General features: G+C 40.2%; 2 protein-coding genes across 2 annotated transcripts in view; one reads left to right on the forward strand and one right to left on the reverse strand.

The window, feature by feature from the left end:
• The window catches only part of MYOF (myoferlin), a 586,741-nt gene that overhangs the window by 163,914 nt on the left and 398,723 nt on the right, over positions 1 to 24,104 (forward strand). The window lies entirely within an intron of this gene.
• Positions 1 to 24,104, reverse strand: part of LGI1 (leucine rich glioma inactivated 1) — a 32,867-nt gene that overhangs the window by 5,377 nt on the left and 3,386 nt on the right. Inside the window, exons 3-5 of the mRNA XM_061194984.1 lie at positions 8,854 to 8,925; positions 8,677 to 8,748; positions 1,092 to 1,163 (exon numbers count right to left, since the gene is read on the reverse strand). Of these exons, the coding sequence (XP_061050967.1) occupies positions 1,092 to 1,163; positions 8,677 to 8,748; positions 8,854 to 8,925 (216 nt within the window). The remainder of the gene's footprint in view (positions 1 to 1,091; positions 1,164 to 8,676; positions 8,749 to 8,853; positions 8,926 to 24,104) is intronic.

The following is a 24,104-nucleotide window of genomic DNA, read 5'->3' on the forward strand; positions in this document are numbered from 1 at the left end:
ACCCAGAATAATGAGTGTCAACTTTTCTGGGCTATTGTAAACCAGAGCGGATAACTGTGGTCTGTCCAAGACTATTTGGAAGTGTCCTGATTCTGACACTCTCTTGGAAATAAACCATCTTTCAGGAATTGGGGTAATAGGCATGGAGGAGGGGTGGGGGGAATACTACAAGGAACAAAGAAAGTTTTTCATAGCTTACTGATTTGAAGTTAAATCCTGGGTTTAGGAGAAAATTCTTGACTCAGATTTTTGTTATTGGAGAAAAGTTGTTTTGAATATATATTCTATAGCAAAGTACCTGAAAAATAAGAACTCCTTTGTTTTCATACATCTTTCGTTTGTTCCTGTTTTCTACCTTGTGACATTTAAATACCTTTCCAATGTTCTGGAAGGCACTTATTGAAGCTAAATTGCTTTTGAAAGGGTTAGGCTTACTTGCTTTGCTTACTACAAAATACACAAATTCTTTACAAAGATCTTTCACTCTGAGGCTTAAAAGTCAAAGTTCGAAAGCTCTTTTGTTTGAAAAAGGGTCAAAAATAATTAAGTTCATTCCCTTCCTGGGGCTTAAGCCAAATTCCTGGGGATTAAGCCTAGAGCTGTTGTTCAGTCTAATGAGAGAAAAGGCAAACTTTCCTCCCTTCCCCCACTTCCTGCTCCATTTCTCTCTTGACTGACCAACCCATGGGTGTAAACTTTCATCATATTTATTTTGTCAGTTTCCCAGACTTCTTTATGTTTTTCCTTTGTAGCCCCATTTCCTGGACCTCATGAGAAAAAAAAGGGATCTTGAAATTTCTATCTAGCCCTCCTCTTCCTACCCCCTCCAAGTCCCTTGTCATCAGTCCCTGCCATACAGACGCACATTTTGTCAAAGGCAAACTTGGGACTATATTTTCAGAATATAGTGGTAAATACCATAGGAGACTCAAACATTAGTCCAACTGAATTCAAATTTTAAGCCAATTTAAAATTAAAATTTTAAAATTCTCATTTAATTTAAAGCCAATTAAAAAATTTAATAACACCAGGCTTCTTTGTTAATGACTGCAAATTAACTAATTAATCAGTGATTTCTTAGGTCCTCTTACACATTTGTTAAAGAATCCAGGCCTTTGAAAATGTCTTTTGGGAGAGTCTGGAGGTTGTTGTTTGCAAGGCTCCTGGAAAAAAAAAAAAAAAAGAATGATGTAAGCTGTAGTCATAAATGAAATAAATGCATTTTATGGCCCCTTATGTATTATGGTATTAAACAAACAAACAAGCAAACCCTCCAAAATGCGAGTAACAAAATGATGCCTGGGCATCGGTCTTTCTACTTAGCACTGAGTATGAGCATCACACACTCAGGCATTCCGTCCAGGGGATGTCTCCCCCATGTCCATGTCTCCATGTGCTCTCTCTCCTCACACTCAGGCTGCCCTTCTCCTCCCTCCCCCCACCGCCCCACTTGCTCTAGAGAGCACCTCAACCTCCAACCTCCAACTCTTAGTACCGACAGCTCTCAAATTTGGAGGCCTGTCTAATCTATCCCCCTTCCAGCACATTCTTTTTATTTCCTCCTTTTTCTACATTTTTTCCCTTTTAGCTCCATTCATTCATTCCTCCTTAGAAAATAGCTTCCTCGTAAATATCCATCTATTCATCCATCCAGCCATCCATTCAACCTCTTTAATCATCTCCTTTTCCCTTCTTCCAATTCTTGCCCTATTATCACAGGAATTGTTTTCTCCTTTTCTTTCTAGTTGTTCTTCCACTTACCACTAAAATGATTCTGATGCTAATCAAGGGTAATAAGTAAGAAACAGTCCTGATAGTATCAAGGAAAGGGACATGTGTCCATACTGCAGAAATGTGCACATAACAAGGAGCAGATGCTGTATGACAGGGAAGGGTACTAGGTACTGGTAATTTTCTATTTTTAACCAGCATTATACATGTACATGTTATATACTTTTCTTAGGAGTGTTTTTAATTTTCACAATAAAAATTAAAAACTAAAACAAAAGAGTCTATGCTGTCGGCCTCCAAAGCCCTTGAAAATTCTCTCAAATTCCATTTAAAACACTCTCAGAAGTCTTCTGTGTTTTCCACCTCCTCTAATTAATACAAGATTTCTCAAGTGCAAGCATTCAAAACTTTTAAGATCTATTTTTAAGTCAATTATGTTGTTTTTCTGAGTTCTAGAAATTACCACTAGATTAGAAAGCTTTTTTCAATGAACCTCGACACAGAAGAAAGGGAACTGAATCAGAAGTTTCCAGTCTCAGTGATGGTGCATTTTGTGACAAAGAGCACAGCTTTGGAGTCATTCTTTCTGAGCTTGGTTTGAATCCCGGCTCCACTATTTACAGGCTGTGTGACTTTGGTTATGTACCTTCTCTGCGACTCAGCTTTTTCATTTTTAAGCGGAGGTAATAATACCTCATATCATAAGAGTGTTAGAAAAAGTAAATGCGATAACTCAGGATGGTAGCTGAACTACTCTCAATAAAGGGCAGCTGGGAGGAGGAGGAGGGGACAGGAAGGAGAAAGGCTTTTGTGTGGTCTTTGCCCAAGAAACAACATTTAGAAAACTGACCATACGAATGAACCGCTGTGACTGTCCACCTACGCAGAATTAATAAAATGCTGCTAAAGAAGATTATTCCAGAGAACAGCTCCATAATTCTTTTTACTGAATGGTGGTTGAATGAAGAGATTTCTTGGGTCTTGGACCAGTCTAGAATCTCTCTCAAGTTATGTGTCTCAATATAGTTGCTGGCACAATGTGTCCTGAATTCCTCATGCTAACTTCTCCTAAGTGGACGTCCCTCCCCCAGAAACCAGCACGAAGTGCAACTGGCTGCAGGGCATGAGCTTGGAGGAGGCTGGGTCATAGGACAGTGGGAGTGAAATGATGAGAGTCAAGTCTTGAATTACTGCAGCCACTAGGGTTACACAGGAAGAGGCACCATGTTTTTATTGCTGCCCTGGGCAGTTCTTTTAAACAGCAGGTGAATCTGAGAGTTCCTGCTTCCTGCCCAAAGAATAGAGCTCTAAGCCTCACATACCCAAGGTGTTAAGAGTCAGTGAACTTCATAGATACAGAGAACAAATTGGTGGTTGCTAGAGGTGGGGTTGAGGGGATGGGAGAAATGGGTGAACTGTGGGTTTTTTTGTTTTTCGTTTTTTTGGGTTTTTTGGTTAAAAAAAAAAGGAATTCCAAAATTAAAAAAAAAAAAAAAGACTCAATGAGCATCACCACCTTAGGTTTTACTAAGGGGTAGGAATGCACTGTATCTGGGTAACTGATGAGGGGTAGAACTGATTGGGAGAGGAGTGAAAACAGGCCAATGAGAGGTTTGAGAAAACATGCATCAATGTTAATTTTTTTCTAGGATGACTCTGTAGTGAGTACTGGAAGGACGTTTTTCTTACCACTGTATCCCCAGTACCTGGCATAATATAAGTCCTCAACAGCTACTTTTAAATGAATGAATGAATGGGGCAAGCTGGAGTGGATAAGAAGAAGGACATCCATCCAGACAAAGAAAAGAGCAGAGAATGCTTCTCTTAGGCCCTTGTACCAAGACACTGAGTTAGGGAGAAATTGCAAAGCCCTGTGAATTACCATTGCCCCACCTCCACGATGCTCACAAATGCCCTCCCTCCTCTGAGCCCTCACTGTGGTAATAAGCCCTAAACAATAGGACGGCTCTTCTTTTTTTTTTTTTTTTTTTTTTAATTTGGCTGAGCTGCAAGGATTCTAGTTCCCCGACCAGGATTCGAACCCAGGCCCCAGCAGTGAAAGCGCCGAGTCCTAACCACTGGACCACCAGGGAATTCCCTAGGAGGGCTCTTCAAAGTGTGCCTGCAACTAAGCTCCATTCTCTAGGTCCTGACTCAGAGTCTACCTAAGAAACATTCTTTAAAACACCGGGGAAACTGCCGAACTGAGCACCTAGCTGCCTTGAGACTAGCTGAGAAGGGTCAAGCATTCTCAATGGCAGGCAGGCTTTCCTACCCAATGGAACTGATGACCCTTCCCTCCACTTTGGTGTTTTCATGGTTTACCTGAGAAAACCTCTAATTATGGAGTATGGAACCTACTGGAAAGTCTTCTGTCTAAGGCAGACCAGACTGGCTCAGACAGCACGTTTGTTTCAGTGCCACTGGGCTCTGCTGCTAAGAAAGCATCGCCCACGGCCATCTGGGGTGCTCCCAGTCTCCCTGCAGTGCAGATTCTCAGCTTGAGGTGGTGTCTCACTGAATTTGCGGTACTTCAAGTGCAGTTATTTTAATTTCATACAAAATGTTTAAAGGGGATAAATACACTACAGCATTCGGAGTCCTGATCCAGGACCAGTGGAAGTTAGGCAGTGAGGTTTAGTTTATTCCTACGTGATGGTGTTTACTGCACAGCACACTCTGTTCTAGGCACTTTGATAGATTAACTGACCTAATCTCATGACAACCTTAGGATCTAGGTACTCCTAAGTATTTTATTATCCCCACCCCCCTTTTTACAGATGATTATTATCACTTCCATATTACACATAAGAAATTGGAGGCACCATGAAGCTTAGTGACCTGCCTGATGTCCCACAGCTATTAACGGGTAAAGCCATGCTTTGAACCCAGGCAGTCTGGTGGCAGAGATCCCCCTCAGCCAGTATATTGCACTGCCCTCTTTACATGCATGTCATTGTGAAGGCCGAAATGAGGACATCCTGCCTGACTAACTGGAGACACACAGGCACCCTGAGCTTGGGGACTGCTGTATATATCTTTTGCACCTCCGCAGTGGTGAGCAGCCAGTAGGTGCTCCCCAGCAGGTAGACATTGATGACATTTTCCCCAAATGTCTTTATACATGCATGCAAACAATCGTGCCTCCACTGGGCCTTAGCCACGAGGACACTCATGTGACGCCCAAGGGAACCTTTACGAAAACCTCATGGGTGTTAATAGAAACCAGTACAAAATGTTTAGAGATTTTGTGATCATTGGTCATAAATGATTTTTTAATTCATTTTTTCCCTGATTTCAGAAGTAATACATGGTCATCAGGAAAATTCAAACCTTTCTGAAATATATAAGCTATTCAAACACTTAAATTAATCATGTATAATATTACAGTCATTCAGAATAATCAAGAGGGGGTCCCAGGATTTGTAAGGACTTAAATATAAAGAATTCTCTTTTTTGGGGGGGGGGTTGGTTTGAGGGGGAGAGGAGTCTATATAGTAAGTTTTAAGTTGTCTATTAATGTCTCTTTAGAAGGTAAGTCTACTGAGTTAGATGTATAAGAAGGTGAGATAAGTTCATTGCTTCTTTAGGAATGAACTGAATTTATATCAATGCTCAGGCAAGTCTCTTGGAGCAGCTTTAATGTTAGGCCAGGGTGGGAACCAGTTGGATCTAAAAGTATATGTCTAATCCCAACTATTTGCATTTGGAGACTAGAGCGAGGGTAGGGCTCCTCTCTTCAAGATCTTCTCTTCCTTCCCCAGCCATATTTGCTCCTCAAATCATGTCCTGTGGAAGGATCCAGCCAGCTCCATAAAGCTTTCTGATCCTGCTATAATTTTTTTCCCTTTTTCCTTTCTTTTTTGGCCACTGCATGGCTTGCGGGATCTTAGGTCCCCAACCAGGGATTGAACCCAGGCCCTCAGCAGTGAGAGTGTGGAGCCCTAACTACGGGACCACCAGGGAATTCCCCAGTCCTGCTATAATTGACATGGTGGAGAGGGCACTAGATGTCTCATTAAAGACTTCGGGAAACTTCTAACTTTTACCGCTACTAATTGGGGAGCAGCTTAAACTCAGGGTGTACCTCCGTGTTCTCATTCGCCAATGGGGATAGTGCCTGCCCTGTATCTTTCATAAGGTCATCAAGAGAGTGTAATGAGGTCAAGAATATGAAAAAGCTTTGTAAACTCTTCCTGTAGGTTAGAGGGTGAGGTGATAATTCTTTGCTACTTGAATGTTTGCCTTTAATTGAGAAGAATTGGTCTGAGGTGGAGGAAAGTGCACTTTGAAACCTAACACCTCTAAAATCCTAAAAAGAAAATTAATGGCTCAAACAAATGTCAGATTTATTTATAAGTGGTAAATAATGGAAAATGAACTTGATGTGCTGAGCAGTCAGAGGGACATTTGGGCTTCAAATCTTCCCTACCCATCTCTTCTTGCAAGGAAAAAATGAAAGAAGGAAGGAAGGAAGGAAGAAGCAGAGAACTACACCTGGAGGAACAGCATAATTAGAAAGGAGATCATGGCCTGGGGACAAGGCACTCAGTGAGAAAATATTTGTTCATCTAATTCCTCTTGCTAGACTGAGCTCTTCCACGTTGGAGCTGGATTTTATTCATTTTTGTGTGGCACATCCTAGAGACTATTTAGGATGAACCATATGGCAATGCCATTTTTGCAGATCCAAAAGAGTCTCATATTGGCAATGCCACACGAATCAACCTAAGTGTTTGATAAAGATGCAAGAGATCTAAGGGTCATATTCAATCGACTTTAACCTGCTCCCTCCTAAAACCTCCTTCCTACCTCCAGCGCCGGTCAGACAGGTGGGATCTCCCTTTCATTGTCTGACTCTTAAGATTCACGCCTCTCTTTTTGAAGGCTGCCTTTTGTGTTCCCTTGAGCTTGAAAATTTCTAGGTATTAAGCACATGCTGTACCAGTGCCTTCTTCTTATACTCTTCATACCTCTAAAGAAGGGGCCTCATAATGACCCAAATTTATATTTCCATTTCATTTGATGGGCATAATAGGCTCTAGTCAAACAAAATGAATGTTCTTCACTAGGGTGTTGTATAAATTTTTTTCTTCCCCACTTTCCTCCCTTCCTCACCCCTCCCCTCTTTCCGCCTCATTCCTTCCTTTCTCTCTCTTTCTTCCTCCCTCCCTCCCTTCTTTCCATTCTTCCCTCCAGGTGAGGTAGGCCTTTAGGCTGGAGAGAAGATATACTTGATTGAACTAAGGGGCGCGGCAAGGCTATGTCCAGGTTCCCAGAGAGAACACCAGGGTCTTACATCCTTCCTTCAGCCCCTCATGATGCTGAGCCAGTAGACACAGGCCATGTTGAATGGATTTATGTGAATCAAGTAGATTTCAAGTTGAAGTCATGAACTTCCATTTATCTTTCCATTTATTCGTTTCTTTTATTTATTTTTGTCTGAAAGATTAGGCTTGGTGGTGTTTGGCTCTGTAATCAAATGGCATAGCATTCGTACCATACACAGCCAGGTTTGTAGCACATTGTAACGCTGATGTGAAAAGCAGTGTTGCAAACTGTTTATTTTATAAACATTATTTTCCTCATCATTTTATAATGACTATATACAGAAGCCTTGAAAGGTGCAGTGATTTCATAAAATACATCTGGCCACCAGTTCCCTGTTGCTGCAAATCCAAACAGCAGTAGAGACAGGGAGTAGTAGAGGCAGCATGATGACCACGTAGACACCCTAGAATAAAGGTTCAAAGGGCAGGCATTTTTATCTGCCTTGTTACCTGCTACCTCCCACGGTCTAGAACAGAGCTGGAAATGAGGTACTGTGAGGCAACAGGTTAAAATCGACAGGATGACTATGATGCTTAGATGACTTGCATCTTTACCTAACACTAAAGAGACACATATTAGGCACTTGAGAAACAGTCCCTGAATGGATGAGTAGCCATAGCAGTTCAGCTATTGAGTTGATGTTATCATCATTCCATAACTACTCAGTTCACTTGTCACATATCCCCTCCAGGCTTCTGTTTCCTCATTTCTAGAATGGGGGTTGTGTGACTCTGGCAGGATCGTTGAGAGGATTAAATGAAAATTCACGTAAAGCACACTGGCCAACATAGTAGTAGGCACTTAACAAATGTTAGTGCCATTTCTTCCCATGCCCTTCTAGTTTCCTTAAAAGTACATCTGTCTGTGAGTGTGTGTGTGTGTGTGTGTGTGTGTGTGTGTAGGGGGTGGGGGAGGGTAAGAGAAAGGAGTTATTTGGTTCCTGTTACTCAGGATTTCCCAGCCTCAGGACTGTGCCATTTTAGGCTGGATAATTCTTTGTTGTGAGGCTGTCCTGTGCATTGCAGGATGTTTAGCAGCATTGCTGCCCTCTACCCACTAAATCCCAGTTACATCCTCTAGTTGTGACAATCAAACATGTCTCTAGATATTGGTGAATGTTCCCTGGGAGGTAAAATTGTCCCGTTAAGAACAGCTTATGTAGCTCTAAGCATCCATTGAATAAATATTTCTCTTATAAAAAAGTTGTTCAGGCGCTGTGTAGACGTGGCCTGTGGTTCTAGTATATGTTTAAATGTATATGAAGTCAGGGCTTGTACAGAAAAAGAGAAACAGAGAATATCACATTAAGCTATATAGTCAATTCATGAAGTGAGTAATGCTGTAGGTAATTAAAAACGTTATTTCAGTCACACAATTTCCCTGCAGTAGATTGTTTTCCTAATTATTGCTGGTTTGGGCTAGTATTAATAGTAACTGGTTTCCTGGACACACACTGGCTGATGGCAGGGAGAGAAGGAGAATGTGCATGTAGAGAAATCATTTGGCTTTCTTAAATTTTCATGGATACCCGCAAAGTGGGTGCTTTAACCACAGGTTATCAAATTGCATTGCCCACTGGCAAGTTTAAAAAGTAATAGCAACATTCATACTTACAGGTGGATTAAAGACTTTAGTCCCCGGAAAGTATGTCTTGAAATGGACTTGATGTTGTTGTTTTCTATGAATCTGCAATAGGTTATAATATTTTGGGTCAGACAGCTGTAGGAACCTCAGAGCCCTTGTACTGAATCATTATGTTAAAAAAAAAAAAAAAAAGGTTATTTTACTTACAAATACTCTAGATGTGGGAGACCAATAAAAGCATCATCACTGATCACATCAAATGAGTTCGATGTGAATAACCTGCCCAGAAAAAGTTCACAATGAAATGGTTAAACTGACAGATTGTCAATCTTTGCTGCTTTTATCTCTCAGAGAAACGAGTGGGAGTTGTGCACGGAAAAATGTCTGGTTGTCTGCCTTCTACAGTGTTATTTATTCAGGTAATTTTTGCAGCTTTTTTTTTTAACCGTCAATTATCTCATCAAACGCTCATTGAGGGGGTGCCTTGTGCCCCACTCCTCACAGGGATGGATGTCACATGCCCTGGGTAACATTTTGAGATACAATAGGGCAAGTATGGCAGTCGACAGCCAAATCAACATGTTGCAGGTTTCCATGCAAAGACACTAGCAGAATCTCTCCCTCTTGCTCTAGAAACTTCTGGAACATTCTGACCATGCCAAATAATGGTGTCATGGTTTCAAGCCTGGGAAACCTAGAAAACTAGCTCCATGTCCGGTTATGCTGTGATATCTCATAGTAGATAAGCCACCGACACTGGCTTAATAAAAATCAACTAACCTCCTACTTTGAAAATAGAACAGGCTGAAGATGGGAAACAATGAGGCTTAGGAAGAGTCTCAGACCCATTTTATTACTACATAGTTGAAAAGGAATACTTTTACTTGGACAAATTTATTTGCAATTTCAAAATCCACCGGGATTTGGTTTCAAAATAACTGATGAAAAGGAACATCAACCAGCCGTCCCCACATCCTGTTGAATTTCCCGAAGAATTTTTTTTTCTGAATGGGAGGCTTAACAGAGGTGATTATAGGTCAAATAATACAAAGTTATTTTTTTAGAGTGACTATTAATTTATGGAATTCATTAGATAAAGTGTTGATAAAAACTGAAAATAAAGTTTTACATGTACTGATGACAAATTTACAATGAGTTCAAGTGACATTTAGTCTACATGTTAAGGTTTTCATATGGGAGAACCTCATATTTCACTTGTAATTAGAGTCCAAAATGTGACCGTGGTCATGGGACAGACCAGAAGTTTGACATAATTTGACAACTCATGTCTCATACGTACTGTTTAATTGTACTATGTAAAGTCCAATATTCTCTGTTAGTAAACTTTTTGACTTTTATTTTTGAGGTGTAGGGGTTAAAAATAACTGCCACTAACCAACTTAGTGACTTATCCTCTCTGAGCCTGTTAACTAAGGGGATTAAAACTAGGAGATCTCACTTTCTAAACAGTTGTGAATAACTTATTTGACATCTGGGATTCCTTCAAAATATTGAGAGGAGGGGGTAGCAGTGGGTTAGAGATGAACTGAGCATGAGGTGGTAATTTCTGAAGCTGGAGGCTAGGTCCATGGGAGTGAATTTTACTATTATCTCTACTTTTATATATGCTTGAAAATTTCTGTAAAAATGGGGGAAAACACAAACCAAACAAACAAAACCAGATGATCTCTTGCATTTCTTCCTACACTATCATTCCTGGAATGATGTTGGATTCTCTTCTATCCCTTCTCCTTCCAACATCATACATAGCTTTATACTCAAGTGATTTACTAGACTCTGAAGAGTCAACACTATCGAATAGTGATACGTATTAGATGCCCATAGTTATTCAAACAAATTCAAAGTTTTATGATTTCAGTTGCAACTTTGGCAATTGTCTCTTCTTACTTCATGGTTCTGGGAAACAAGAGGATTGCTCAGCCTTACTCCAAGGTAAGCTACCATCCAAAGTCTTCCTTAGGTTCCAGATTTTCGTTTCATTCTGTATAGGCAGCATCAAGGATGGAGAGAATGAAATAAGGCAGAAATAGATACAGAGAAATACCTCCCATGCTCACTGGTTTGCAAACTGTCCCGTGGTTGGACCAGTGACTTCAAAATCACTCACTCCAAGTCACTGGAAGAAATGGCTTCTAACACTAGTTCTCCTTATGTTGAATCATATGCATAACAGGGTAGGATATAGATATTAGTGGGCAGAATTAGCCCACACATGTCAGGGAACTAAAACAGGGTTTCCACTAGAATTTTTATCTGCTTGTTCATTGCTTATCCCTAGCACCTGTAATAGTGCCTGTCCCATAGTGGACACTGAATAAACATTTGTAAAATAAAGAGGGATTTACTTTACATTAAATTCTGGTCATTACTACATTACTAGATTGAATGTTCCTTACAGCAGGGGCTTATCTTTATTGACTTTTGGGTCCTCAGCCCTGAGCATATTTCCTGGCTGAATTGTGTTTGCTGAACTAGCTCGTAAGGATCAAAACCTCTGGCTAAAACTACAACAACACGCAAGAATATGGGTGAATCTCACAAACCTAAGTCCAGGGAAAGAAGCCAGAATGCAATAAAGTACATCCTACATGATTGCACTTATATAAAGAACAAAACCCAGCAAAACTAATCTATGCTGGCAGAAGTCAAGATAGGGTTTACCCTCGAAGGTGAGTAGCAACTGGAAGGGGGCACAAAGGGAGTCTTTGGGGTAATGATAATGTTTGGTTTCTTGACCTGGGTGCTGGTTACAAGGGTGTTAACTTTATAAAAAATCATGGCAGGGGTGGGAGTGATGAATAGGCAGAGCATAGAGGATTTTTAGGGCAGTGCAAATACTCCGTATGCTACCATAATGATGGATACATGTCACTGTACATTTGTCCATAGGATGTACAGCACCAAGACTGAACCCTAATGTAGACTATGGACTCTGGGTGATCAAGTAAGTTCATCAGTTGTAACAAACATACCACCTTGGTGGAGGAGGCTGGTGATGGGGGAGGCTATGCACGTGTCAGGGTAGTGGGTCTATGGGAAACCTCTGTGCCTTCTCTTCAATTTTGCTGTGAACCTAAAACAGCTCTAAAAAAATTGTCTTAATTTAAACTATCAAGATGTACACTTAGGATATACACACTTTTCTTTATGTAAATTATATTTCAATAAAAAGTTTTCTTATAAAAGCTAAAACAAATCCCTCTGGCTAAGATAATAATGAATATCTTAGTCCTTAGATTCTAAATTCAATTGTAATTTTCTTTGGACAAGGATTCCATGGACAAAGATTTGTAAATTTATACATACATTCTAAATATAGTTGAGCAGGCTATCCATTTTATTATCCTATATATACTTAAAAAAACTTAAAAAGGTCCTGTGCTATAAAGGGGGTAACATGCCAATCTTTAATTTGTATGGGTTCCTTTATAAATGTTTGATTTCAATATCATGATTTGTTATTGAGCCAGATGTGTTAAAGAATCCCAAAGTCCCTGTTAAGGGAAACTGGGTCACCCCACCCCATCTTCACACAAAACAGATCTGGGGCAGACCAGGGTGGCCAGGTTTTATACCGCATGACCTCTGTCCCTTTTCATAAATTACGAGAACAAGAAGGACTCCGTTCTTCATCCAGAGTAGCTGATCCTGGGGTCAGTCAGCATCCCATGGCCCAACTAGTCTGGTTCAAAAAGGTGAGTTGGACTGAAGATGAATCCCTTCTTGGGGATTTGGAATCACAAACAGATGGAACCAGCCAGCAGAGGAGCTGAAGGAGAAAAGAGGCCTTAGGGTTGAGATAGCTCCACGGCAGGCAAACTGTGCAAGGCACACTCAGAAGGGAGTGGAATGCAGAGGAGACCTCACAAAGGGCAGTGTGTGTGAAGGCTGGAGCAGGGAGATGCCCAGATCTGTGTTAGATCCTACACCTGTGCTTCTCAATCTTAGTTGCACTTGGAATCACCTGGGGAGCTTTAAGAATACTGATACCGGGTTCTCGCCCTCAGGGATTCTGGTTAAATTCTATACCTGGGGTGTGGCCTGGGCATGGGATATTTCAAAGCTCCCCAGGTGTCTCTTACACACAGCCAGGGCTGCATATGGTAAACTTTCTGGTCAGCCACAATAGCCTTCCTTTACCTGTGGTGACCGAGGGGGCCTGTGCTCCTTGCAGCAGGTGTGGCTGGAATAGTTGCTGTGGTACATAGAGGTGCTGTGGATTGTCCTGTCTCCATAACTACAGGCAGCAGGAGTCCACAATAATATGACTCAGATTTGACAACTGCCCTCACAAAAGTAGCACATGGAGGGGTGGGTGGGGATAAGTGTACTGTCTGAATGAACTGGTTACCCTGAGCTACAAATTAGAGATCTCTATCCATACACTTGCCAAGCGGCCATCCGGTAGGTTGGTGCAGAGATAATGTAGAGTTTGTCCTCTGCCCCTGATCCTGTGGGAACATTTGAGGTCTCTGCCACTTCCTCTATTCTTAGGGAGGGAAAAAGGCAGGCACTGTTCCCTAGAATTTTGGTGGAGGTGGACACAGGGATGCACCTTGTCCTTTCTGTACCCTCCCCGCAAGGGCTGTGCACTTAGGTCTCTTAGCCATCAGTCTCATGAATGCAGTACGAAAACAGCGGAGTGTAGGAGGTGTGGGGAGGATTTTTTTCCTCTGCAACCAAGGGAGTGTATATTTCCTTATCAAGAAAGACATTTAAGACCATACATATCAACTATCAATACCATGCAGGCAATAGCTCATTCTTCAAATGATGGTTGTTGCCTCCATAATAGCCTGTATTTCATAGACTCCTGCTGCATTATCTTATTTGGTCTTTGAAACAACTCTGTGAAAGTGGTAGAGTAGATGTTAATAGCTGTTTGGCAGGAGGAAACTGAGGCCTAGAGGGCTGTTAAAAGCTTTGACCAAGGTCATGAGGCCCAAGACTCCTGGTCTACTGCCCTTTCCACACACTGGGTGGTCTCTCAGTATAGGACCCGGATCACATAGTGATACAACATCCACATTCTAGTAGACAACCATAATAACACTACGCAGCTTATGCAGATTTAAGAAATCTAATTAAATCATAATTCCTTTTTTAAAGGAATTAATTACTCAAAATAAGCAGCCTTAAAGTCACATTAAGATCATGTCAACTTGTATTTTTTTCAAGTCAAGAATTTTAAAAATCTGAATGCAGTTGGGTGTATTCTGCTTAAGGACGCTATATGCTCAGTGTAGAAATTCTGGAAAATAAAGAAAAGCTTAAAGAAGAAAATAAAGATCACTGTAATCATACTACCTAAAGATGTGAATATGTGTATATATCATAAATATATGATATATACATGTATATATTTATAAAATTGGAATAATAATTTTTATATTGTTCTGTGTCCTCCTTTTCATGTACTTATTTTTTTAAGAACAATTCCTCAGGACAATACATTTTCAATATATAATTTTAACAGACGAGTAAGTTTTGTATTATGGAGATATCGGGATTTAACATTTTTACTGTTGATTCCAATTTTCACTATTATAAACACTACCATAACCATCCTCTCATGCAAGTATTTTTCCATATTCCTAATTCTTTCATTAGAATAGACTTAGGATAGATTTTTTAAAGTAGCATTATTGGATTGTATATGGTTTGTATGTCTCTAGTTTATTACTAACTTGTATCAAATTACATGTTCAATTCTGAATATAAAAACGCCTGTTTTTACCACATCCTTACCAACATTTAGTATTATCATTTTTGTTTCTTTTTCTATGAAATCATGTCCTTTGACCATTTTTGTTGCTTTCTAAGCGCCTTTTATTTACTAAGGATATTACCTATTCTTTTCCTTTCTTATTTGATGCTGAGTTTTTCCCTACTGATTATGATTTGCCTTTTGAATCATGATTTTTAACATATAGACGTTTTACATTTTAACAAAATATATCAACTTCTATTATATATTCTTCGTTTGCTGTAATTCTTAAAATGTTTTTTCCTACCTTGATTATTAATGAAATATTACCTAAACCTCCCTCCTTAAGCTTTTTTTTTTTTTGACTCTAATTTATTTGGGACTTACTTTTATCTATGATGTGAGGTGAGACATTGCCTTGATTCCTGCCTAGATATTTACCCAAATTTGCCAAAGCCTGTTGTTGAATAATTAATGCCCTCCCCCGCCCCGCCACTTGCGAGTACATATTACTTCCTTCAAATGTCTGCTATTTTATTGGGTTTTTCCAAAAATGAAATCTTGGATTTACTTATTATTCCCACTGCTTCCTAATTTATTATTTTTTCCGTTTATTATTTATTTTCTCTTGAGGTCCTTAGAATATGTATTGTTTCATGCTCAATTCATATGTTTTTATTCTTTCTGATTTAAAATGAAAGTATCAATATTTAGAAATATGACTTTACCTCTATGTAAAGCATCCAGTAAGTTTTAAATGTAATCTCTTAAAATTGCATATTTGATTTCAACAAATATTTAGAATAATATTCTTAAAATTTCCTGTTGATGATAGTTTGTTTTTTTTTTTAAAAAAAGCTTTCATAATTTAAAATTAATATTGCACTGGGACCAGAGGATGAGATCTGTAAAATGTCTGCGAACCCTGAGCTCCAGTTCTTCCTTCTGACTACCTATTTTCAACTGTCTGTAGCAGTGGGTCACATCTCTCCATAAGCAATAAATTAACACCAAGGCTGAAAGGTTATTAGGGGGTTCCTAGTTGAAAAGCTAGGACCAGCAGCACTTAATTCAAAAGGAGCTGAGAAGTGTGTGATAGGGTTAGCATGGAGCTCAAGTGCTGGGATCAGCAATAGAGAAGTAAAGGGAGAAGCAGAGGATCACAGAATGAGGATCTAGCTACATTAGAAGGAGGTCAAGGCTAAGGCTGCCCAACGTCCAGCTGGGGGTCCACAAGAGTAAAATAACTGGGCAGGAGGGACATGTGTCGATGCCAAGGCTGATGGGCTGCTGAAGCGGTTTCTTGCCCTGGCTTCTCACCTCTTCTAGGGACCAGGGAAGGAGCATGTTGCAGAGGGAATCGCGAAGCCTGGGTCTTCATTCCCACTTGGCCATAAATCCTCTGTGTGGCCTTGAGCACATCACTTCTTCTCTCTATGTTGTCAAATGAGGGGTCTAAACTAGCTTGAAAGATGTATGCGTCAGGCTTGTAGCGCTGCAGGCTTCATTCATGGAAGAGTAGGCATGGCCTCTACATGAGGAGTGGGGCATCGTGAGGAGGCAGGTCTGCAGATGGCTGAATGGGAGGAGTAACCCTGCTGGGAAAATCTCCCCTTGTCTCAAACCAGACTGCTCATCTGGTCACATCAGGGCCCCCTGGCTCTAATGACACTTCTTCAGACTCTCTCTAGTCACCCGTGACATCTTAACTGCCATCAGAATTGTCATTGTTCCACAAGTGGTCTGCATTTTATCTTCCAGCCCAAAGCAGATTCTTGCAGCTATGGAGGGGGGGATGATTTAGGGGGCTCTCCCATAAACCCCCCCTCAGTAAGGGCTACTCTGGATGAAGAAGAGAAGAGTGAGCAGCCAGCATTGGGCTGTCACTTAGAGATGGCACTGATTAGACATAGAATAGAGAATCTGGTTTCTAAGTTTGTGGCTGCCACTTATTATGTAAATGATACATCAAGGAGGTAAATCTATTTCATCATCTGTTAAAATAGGAATGATAGTAACAAAAAGATATCCTGGAAGATTCTAAGAGTTCCATGAGATAAAGTATAAGAGCATGTCTCCAATGCTTCTGCCAAGGAATAGCTCAGCAAAGAGCATAGACATAAAATATCAGAGCTGGAAGAGCTTTTAGCTCTAGTGAAGGACCTTAGTTATATAGAGTGGGAAGCTGAGGTCCAGTGAGATTGTCACCTACCTAAGAGAACTGTTGTTAGCATTGTCCAGGGAATTAGGCAGCCATGGGCAGTGTTGAGTAAACATACTTCCAAGTACATATGTGTGCCTGTATGTGTATATGTGCATATATATGTAAATGAGAGAGCAAGATGCATGGGTTACAGCTGTTGGAAGATTCGAGGGCATAGCTGGAGGGGCTGGCCAACTTGTTTAGAGCTGCCTCTGCTTAAATGATTCAGACATTCTAGCTGTTACTAATATTCTCCTTTATCCAAAAGAATAGGACTGGTTGAATGAAAATTAATAATAGGCTGATGATTAACTTTAGTTAAATACACACATTCTAAGTGCATGTGCCACTTGAATAATTTACATTTGAATATTTTAAAATATGCTCTTAAGATAGGAAAGCATTAAAATGGGAAACATCACATATGAGCGCATTATGTCACAGTTCTTTTTGACTTTCATCCTTGGAAAACATTTTCAATGTAATTCAGCTGATCCTTAAGGAGACCACCACCTCTTCGACCTGGCTTGATGGAGAATAACCTTAATTTTGCTCTCATAAGTCTGGGGGGGGGGCACCCTAGAGAGATATGCCATTCAATTCCTCAGGTGAGGAAACTGAGGCCTGCAGAATTAAGTGACTTATTCAAGGCCACATCTTTTGTCAGCAGCAGCGCCAGGTTTAGAATATAGATTTTAGATTTGCAGGGATTCCCTGGGGAATATTCTTGGCATGCACACTAGCAAAGACTTGAGCATGGACCCACCCCTTTGGTTTTTTAGTTCATTACCTCTCCTCCCAGGATAGTCAAAACTTTTCCTTTATAGACATTGGCATAACTAGTCAACAGCCCACCCTCCCAATGTTGTTTGTAAATTCAGTCTGTATTGCCCTGCTCCTAAAACACAAAGGAGGAGGGACTTAAATTTTATTTAAAGTATTTAAAGCCTATTCTATGCCAAGCCTCATCTTTATCAGATTGCCATCTATTAACTCATTTTGATCCTCCAATGAGCACTATAATGTAGGTTTTATAGTCTCCATTTAAAATACAACGAAACCCAAGGTGAGAGAGGTAAAGTAATTTGAAGCTTGTAACTGGCAGAGCTGGGATTCTGTGCCCAGGTATGATCTCCCCCTGGACTGGTAATGGTCATGGGCAAGGCCATGCTTCCTCTTTTCAGTCCTATCAGATCTGCCCAGTATCTGCTACAAATCTAGGCTAGCCTTGCCCAGTAGTTCCCAGAGTGTAGTCCCTGGAACACAAGGCCTTTACGGGGTTGAGAGGTTTTACATGAACAACAACAGAAAAAAAGCAGACAAATAAATTTGGGGAAAGTGGGTAAATGAAGTTACTCGGGGTTCCTAATTACATGAATCTTTCTATCCTTAAGTAAATTGAGACTCTTCAAAAGGGATTTAAATATGCAGCTTCCCAATCTTATTGATAATGGGACCCTTTTATCATTGAGTTTTACATACAGTGTGTATACCCAGGGAAATGCCGGATTAGCCATTTGGGAAATAGCTGTGAGGGAATCCTCTCAAAACAAAAATAGTGAGAGTGTAAATTTAAGCTCAAGGGGCTTTTTCCTGTTGAATGGGCTGCAAGTGATAATCTACTTCCTCTGAAAGATGGAGCTCCACTGGGAGGTCCCCAAAGAAGCAGAGTGTGCCACGCTGCTTGACCAGGTGGAGAGCCTGGCAGTGAGTCACTCCTTATATGGAGATAGATGGTTTAATGGATCCTTTAAGATAGGATTCTTTCTACTCGCCCAAGCTCTGTCAGCAAGCCTCTCTAGAACAAGCTGAGGTATAAATAATTAAGCTAATAAATAAAGCAAGGGACTTCCCTGGTGGCGCAGTGGTTAAGAATCCGCCTGCCAATGCAGGGGACATGGGTTCGAGCCCCGGTCCAGGAAGATCCCACATGCCGCGGAGCAACTAAGCCCATGTGCCGCAACTACTGAAGCCCGCGCACCTAGAGCCCGTGTTCCGCAACAAGAGAAGCCACCACAATGAGAAGCCCGCGCACCGCAACGAAGAGTAGCCCCCGCTTGCCGCAACTAGAGAAAGCCCGCGCACAGCAACGAAGACCCAACACAGCCATAAATAAATAAATAAATGAATAAATAATAAAAAATAAAATAAAAAGAAGCTCTTTTAAATAAATAAATAAATAAATAAATAAATAAATAAAGCGAACACCGAAGGCATAGATTCCCAATATCCTATTGTAGGTTAAGAAAAGGAAAACAACATAAAATAATTCCAGAGGCTTTTCTAAGCCAAGGTGCATTGCAAGTAGCCAAGCAGGGATAGAATGGGCAGTTTCCCAAATTTATTTGAGCACAGAACTTTTTTTTTTTTTCAGGACAACTGTTCTATAGGACACGAAGTTAGAAAACATTGGTCTAAGATATAACTTTAAAGTATATAAGTCCCTTTCTATTTGCTCTTTTCTTCACTCTCTCTCTCTCTTTCAAAGGAAGGAGACCAGAGTTTACACATACAAAGGAGAGTTGAACCCTAGGGAAACTCGATGTTCTTGCAGCGGGCCACTCTTTGAAAGGGCTTGTCAATGATTGTCTCCAGGAATGAGGACACATCCCCTGCATACCCTCACTAATGGCAAAGGTTAACCCTTTGAGAGGGGATTCGATTTGGGGAACAAAGCTATGCAAAGTTAAACCCAGTTATTCATGTTCAAGAGGAAGCAGAGAGAAGTAGTTAAAAGTGAGGATGTGGGTTTACACTCCAGCTCTGTGACTTATGAGGGGTGTGACATCGCGGAGGTTACCTAACCCTTCTAGGATTCAGTGCTTCATCTGCAAAATGGACATAATCACACTTCTTCACAGGGTTATTGTGATGATGAAATAAAAAATGAGACATATACAGTGCTTGGCATCAGGCAATACAAAAATGACAAATGTCCCCTAACAAAACTTTGCCTGGTTTTATTGTATGACTTGTAAACTGGCAGTTAAGACAATTCTCAAAGATCTAGAAACGTTTAGCTATAGAAGCAAAGTTAGGAAGAATCTCTGATCTCCCGTAAGGAATTCTTTGCAAGTCAGGAGTTACTTGTGCATATAAATTCTAGTCTGTTTATTTTTTAAAGGCTCATTGTTTTTTAATCACAATTTACACAGGCAAACACCTGTCATCCTGCCATGTAAATGGGCTCAACAATTCCTTTCCAGTCCTTGCTCCATGGGAGGGATATTGAAACATTGTTTTACCATCAGCCACCATGGGAGGTCCTGGTAAAGTCCCAGTGGACCTGCTTGGGAAATTGGGAACTACATTATTATTCTAATAATAACTTTATAATAGTCAATTCCATAGAATGAAGCTCTTTCATTTAACAATCTAATTTACTGGTTTGTTAGAATTCATACAATAAATTTTGTTCTTTTCTTTAACAAGGCCATTTTCTATATTATGTATTCTATTCTACAAACAGTACTCTGTTTGTAGAATAGAATAGAATACAGTAGAATTTTTAAGCAGAAAGAGACCTTAGTTAATTGAACATGAAGGTCCCAAAATGCCAATTACATATGTTTTGTTTGGTCTTCATCCTGTTTAAAAAATCTGCCTCCAGATTTCTGCCTTCCCCTGAAAATTTAAAAAATAAGACCGTATATTCATGTGCCACATTCTCATCAGCAATAATCAGTTGAAACTGAAGATGTCATTTTTAGGTAAGACATGTCTTGTCTGGTTTACCCCAGTCACTACCACTCCCTACTGTCTTATACCCAACTGTTTCCTTCATTTACCTTATCGTCCCAACCCCCATTGGGCATTTGAGTTTGAGAACCATAATTTAATCTATCTCTGGTATTTTCTACATATAAAATCTGAGGCCCAGGGATACTTGGTCACACAGCCCATTACTGTCTGAACTGCATTTCAAACCCAAGTCCCCTGACTTCTACTTCAGGCTTCTTTCCATCTTACCACAGAACTACTCATCTGAAGACTGGCCAGTGTTAATTATTTTTAACAAAACTTGACATGTTTACAAAATACGGTTCCAGTTGTTTTTTCATGAGGAAGAAGTGAAAGGGTTCTGCTTCTCCTTTCCCCTCCCATTCTCGGAAAAGTAAATAGTTCATGTTTCTTGTGAGAAGTATTTGAAGAAAGATTTCTTAGAAGGTTCTGATGGAGACCTATGCGTAGAACAATAAAATTTTAAAGCTAGCACTGTAGGCAAACCCAAACTATACAATCAGATGCTAATCTGATGTTAAGGTTGTTCAAATTAAAGTGATTTTCAGAACTATAATAAAAGCTAATGTTTACTGAGTTACAGGAACCGTGCCAAGTGCTTTACATGTACTGTTTCATTGAATCCTGACTGTAATCCTGTGTAACAGGTACTATGGTTATTGCCCACTTTGTAGATGCAGATAATGAGGCTTGGTTAAACTTGCCCCGAATCACAGAACTAGGAAGCAGCAGAGGAGGATTTGAACCCATGTCTATTTGACCACAAAACCTGTGTTCTTTGCTACTCGCCACGTTGCCAGCTCACCAGGGTTAGCCATTTTGACATCACAGCTGTCATTGTAATGCCCTGTGATCATTTTGTAGCCTATATCAGCCATAGGCTCGACAATGGGCAAGAGTCACCATCCTCATCAATCAACTGAATATCATTTTGAACAAAATGAGAGAGCTTATCATGACTGCCTTATGATACATTCTTTGTGTTCACAAATTTGCTCTTCATCTTAATAATGCTTAACCAACATTTTTCTTTGGATGTCCTGTCAGACTGGATGAAGGGGGGACTTTGAACCTTCACAGGAGAGAGGCTAGTCAAACCTGGGAGAGAACCTGGGCGGCAAATATGATTTGGTACTTGTCAAAGACCTAGAGGAAATCAGAGTGAGACAAAAGGGATTCAGGAGGTGGGTCTAAAGAAAGATTTTGGATGCTTTCCCTTTTAAGTTCCAGTACACTGGAAATATCTGTTGACGAAGTTTGACATCATAATGTCATGAACAAATATCTCTTCATGTTTTTCTTTTGGTTCAGCCCACTTTCCAGACGTCCACACTATTAATTCACATGAAATCTAATTGTGTATACAAAACATACAAAAGAGCAGGTACATGACCGAGACTATCTACTGATAGGAAAACAGGAATCTCTAGTATAAAATCTATAAAATATGAACTGAATTCAACAAACATATAGTAAGCAAGATCTAAGCTTATAACATCCAGGCTCTTTTCTAGGGCCTTGGCTATTGAGAATCCTCCGTGAGCCACAAGGGCAGATACAAGCACAGTTATGTCTCAAAATGACAGGAAGAACTACAGACATCAGTAAAATCTACAGAGCCTGAGAAAATAGAGGTACTTCAGGCTGGTATGGATGGATCTTACAGTGTGTGTGTGTTTGTGTGTGTGTATGTGTGTGTGCGATCAATACTGCGAGAGATGACCCTAGACAAATAGCCAAATTCTATTAATACCAACTCAGCTGTTCAGATGTTTCTCTGTCTCTAGGGAACCATTAAAGGCTTCCAAGCATGAGGGTGACATGATGAGCTCTGCGCTTCAAGAAGGTAACACTGATGGAGGTGGGGAGGATAAGGACCGGAAGCGGGGGGGACCAGTGCAGAAGCTCCCCAGCAGCCTGTAGAACAGTGATTGCAGCCTCAGTTAGGGCCATGGTCCTGGGGTGAAGAGATGGCAGATTCTCATGCTGTTTCCTGTTGAAAGTGGACATGAGGGAGAGGTAACTCCTAAGTTTCTTGCTTGGATAATTGAGAGAATGAAATACACTTTCAGAGAAAACATTTGTTGTACAAGGCTGTGTGCGCAGTCACAACAATTAGGAAGTTAAAAATCAGAGCTATGGGTCATTGGGCAGATTGTAGACAAAACAGCCTAGGTGATTGCAATTTTTACTTCTTGGTCCCTTGTGGGCCATCAACTGGGCACAAACCAAAACATGCTCATGCATAACCAGCCAATAATTCCCCTAGAAGCATTCTTAGCTGATAGGTTTGGCTTGAGTTGTCACTGAAGATTGCTAAATGTTTCTTACATTTGTCATATAAGGAGGAATAGAATAAGAGGCTAATCACTGTAAAGGTGAGATAGGCTATGGATATTTTTCCCTGGACAAATAATATTTTGAAGAACTGAATGATAAAATCTTAGTAAGGATGGACTTATGATTTATCTTGTTCATGCTGTTTGCTTTTCTGTTTTTTAGTTTTTGATTTCTTATGGGCTATATATTTATGTATTGATTGTGTATTAATAAAAGAAATGATGATATTTTTTCCCCAGAGGGATCAATTCTATTGCTTCAGACAAGATCAAATCTCACTGGAATAAATAGAATTTTTTCTGGTTACACCAAATTCTTATATAAAGATTTTTTTGTGTGCATGATACTAACCTAACCGTGTAATTTACTCCCTGCAAATAGAACTCTCTTTAGAGTTGGATAGCTTTAGTTTATTAAAAATTTTATCAACAAATGGCAATGTGGCCACATTTTATACTCTTAAATTTGAATTTTACTTCTGTAATGAGCCTATATCATTGGGGATTTTAGTCTGTGGTTGAGAAGAACAGGACTGTCCTGTGTGAAAACACATTTCTGTAAATTGCCTTCACTACAAGTACCACTCCCTATCACTAAAAACAGACTAGAATGAATAATCATTCCCATTGGTTATGTTTCACAGCAGGCCTATGGAAACATGAATGAAATTACATTTGCTTGGGAGAGGTTTTGTTGCTGTTGTTTAAAACCATAGGTGTTTTAAAAAAAAAATAGGTTTGTATAACTAATCTGATGAATTTTTATTGGATAATTTTATTCTTCCTCTCTACAGAGTGTAGGCTTTTGTTTTTCTTGTTCTCCAACACACATTGCCAGCCAAGGCCTACCAGGATCTTTTCCCCAAAAACATTATATGTAACTTAAGGAGGCACTACGTCTGTTTCCCTCAGTACCCCAGGCTGACATTTCAAAAAGTACTTCTCATCCTGTCTTCTGCAGAAGGTCTGAAAAAGCATTTGGGGCCATAATGAAATTATCAGATTGTTAGGGTTGGCGACGGGAATGGGTCATTTCTTTTCTCCTTTCCACAACTTAGCAAGAAACCAACTGCCTTTGTACATGAATCAAGCAGAATCGATTCTGAAGTTTATCTCTTCACAGGATATGACAGGTCAGTTTGGTAATCCGCAGTCACAAATACCATTAGAATTCATTGCAAACCCCAAGCAATGGCTGGTGTGATCCAGGTCTGGTCTGATGGCAAAAGTCATGCAAAGGCAAATAAGACCCCTGGGTCTTCCTGTTCCAGTGGGGGTTTTTCAGGGCAGTGGATGGCCCTGTCCTACAGAAAAACTCTTTCTGTCTGTGAGCCATGCATTCCCACCACTGTTATGATTATGGCACTATTCATACTTGGAGCCTTTTCATTTATTTTCTCCTCAGTGAAAATGCGCTTATTAGACCCTTTCCCGAGGACAGGAGGAA

The sequence above is a fragment of the Eubalaena glacialis genome, chromosome 1 (genome assembly GCF_028564815.1).
Source record: "Eubalaena glacialis isolate mEubGla1 chromosome 1, mEubGla1.1.hap2.+ XY, whole genome shotgun sequence".
NCBI classification, from domain to species: domain Eukaryota; kingdom Metazoa; phylum Chordata; class Mammalia; order Artiodactyla; family Balaenidae; genus Eubalaena; species Eubalaena glacialis.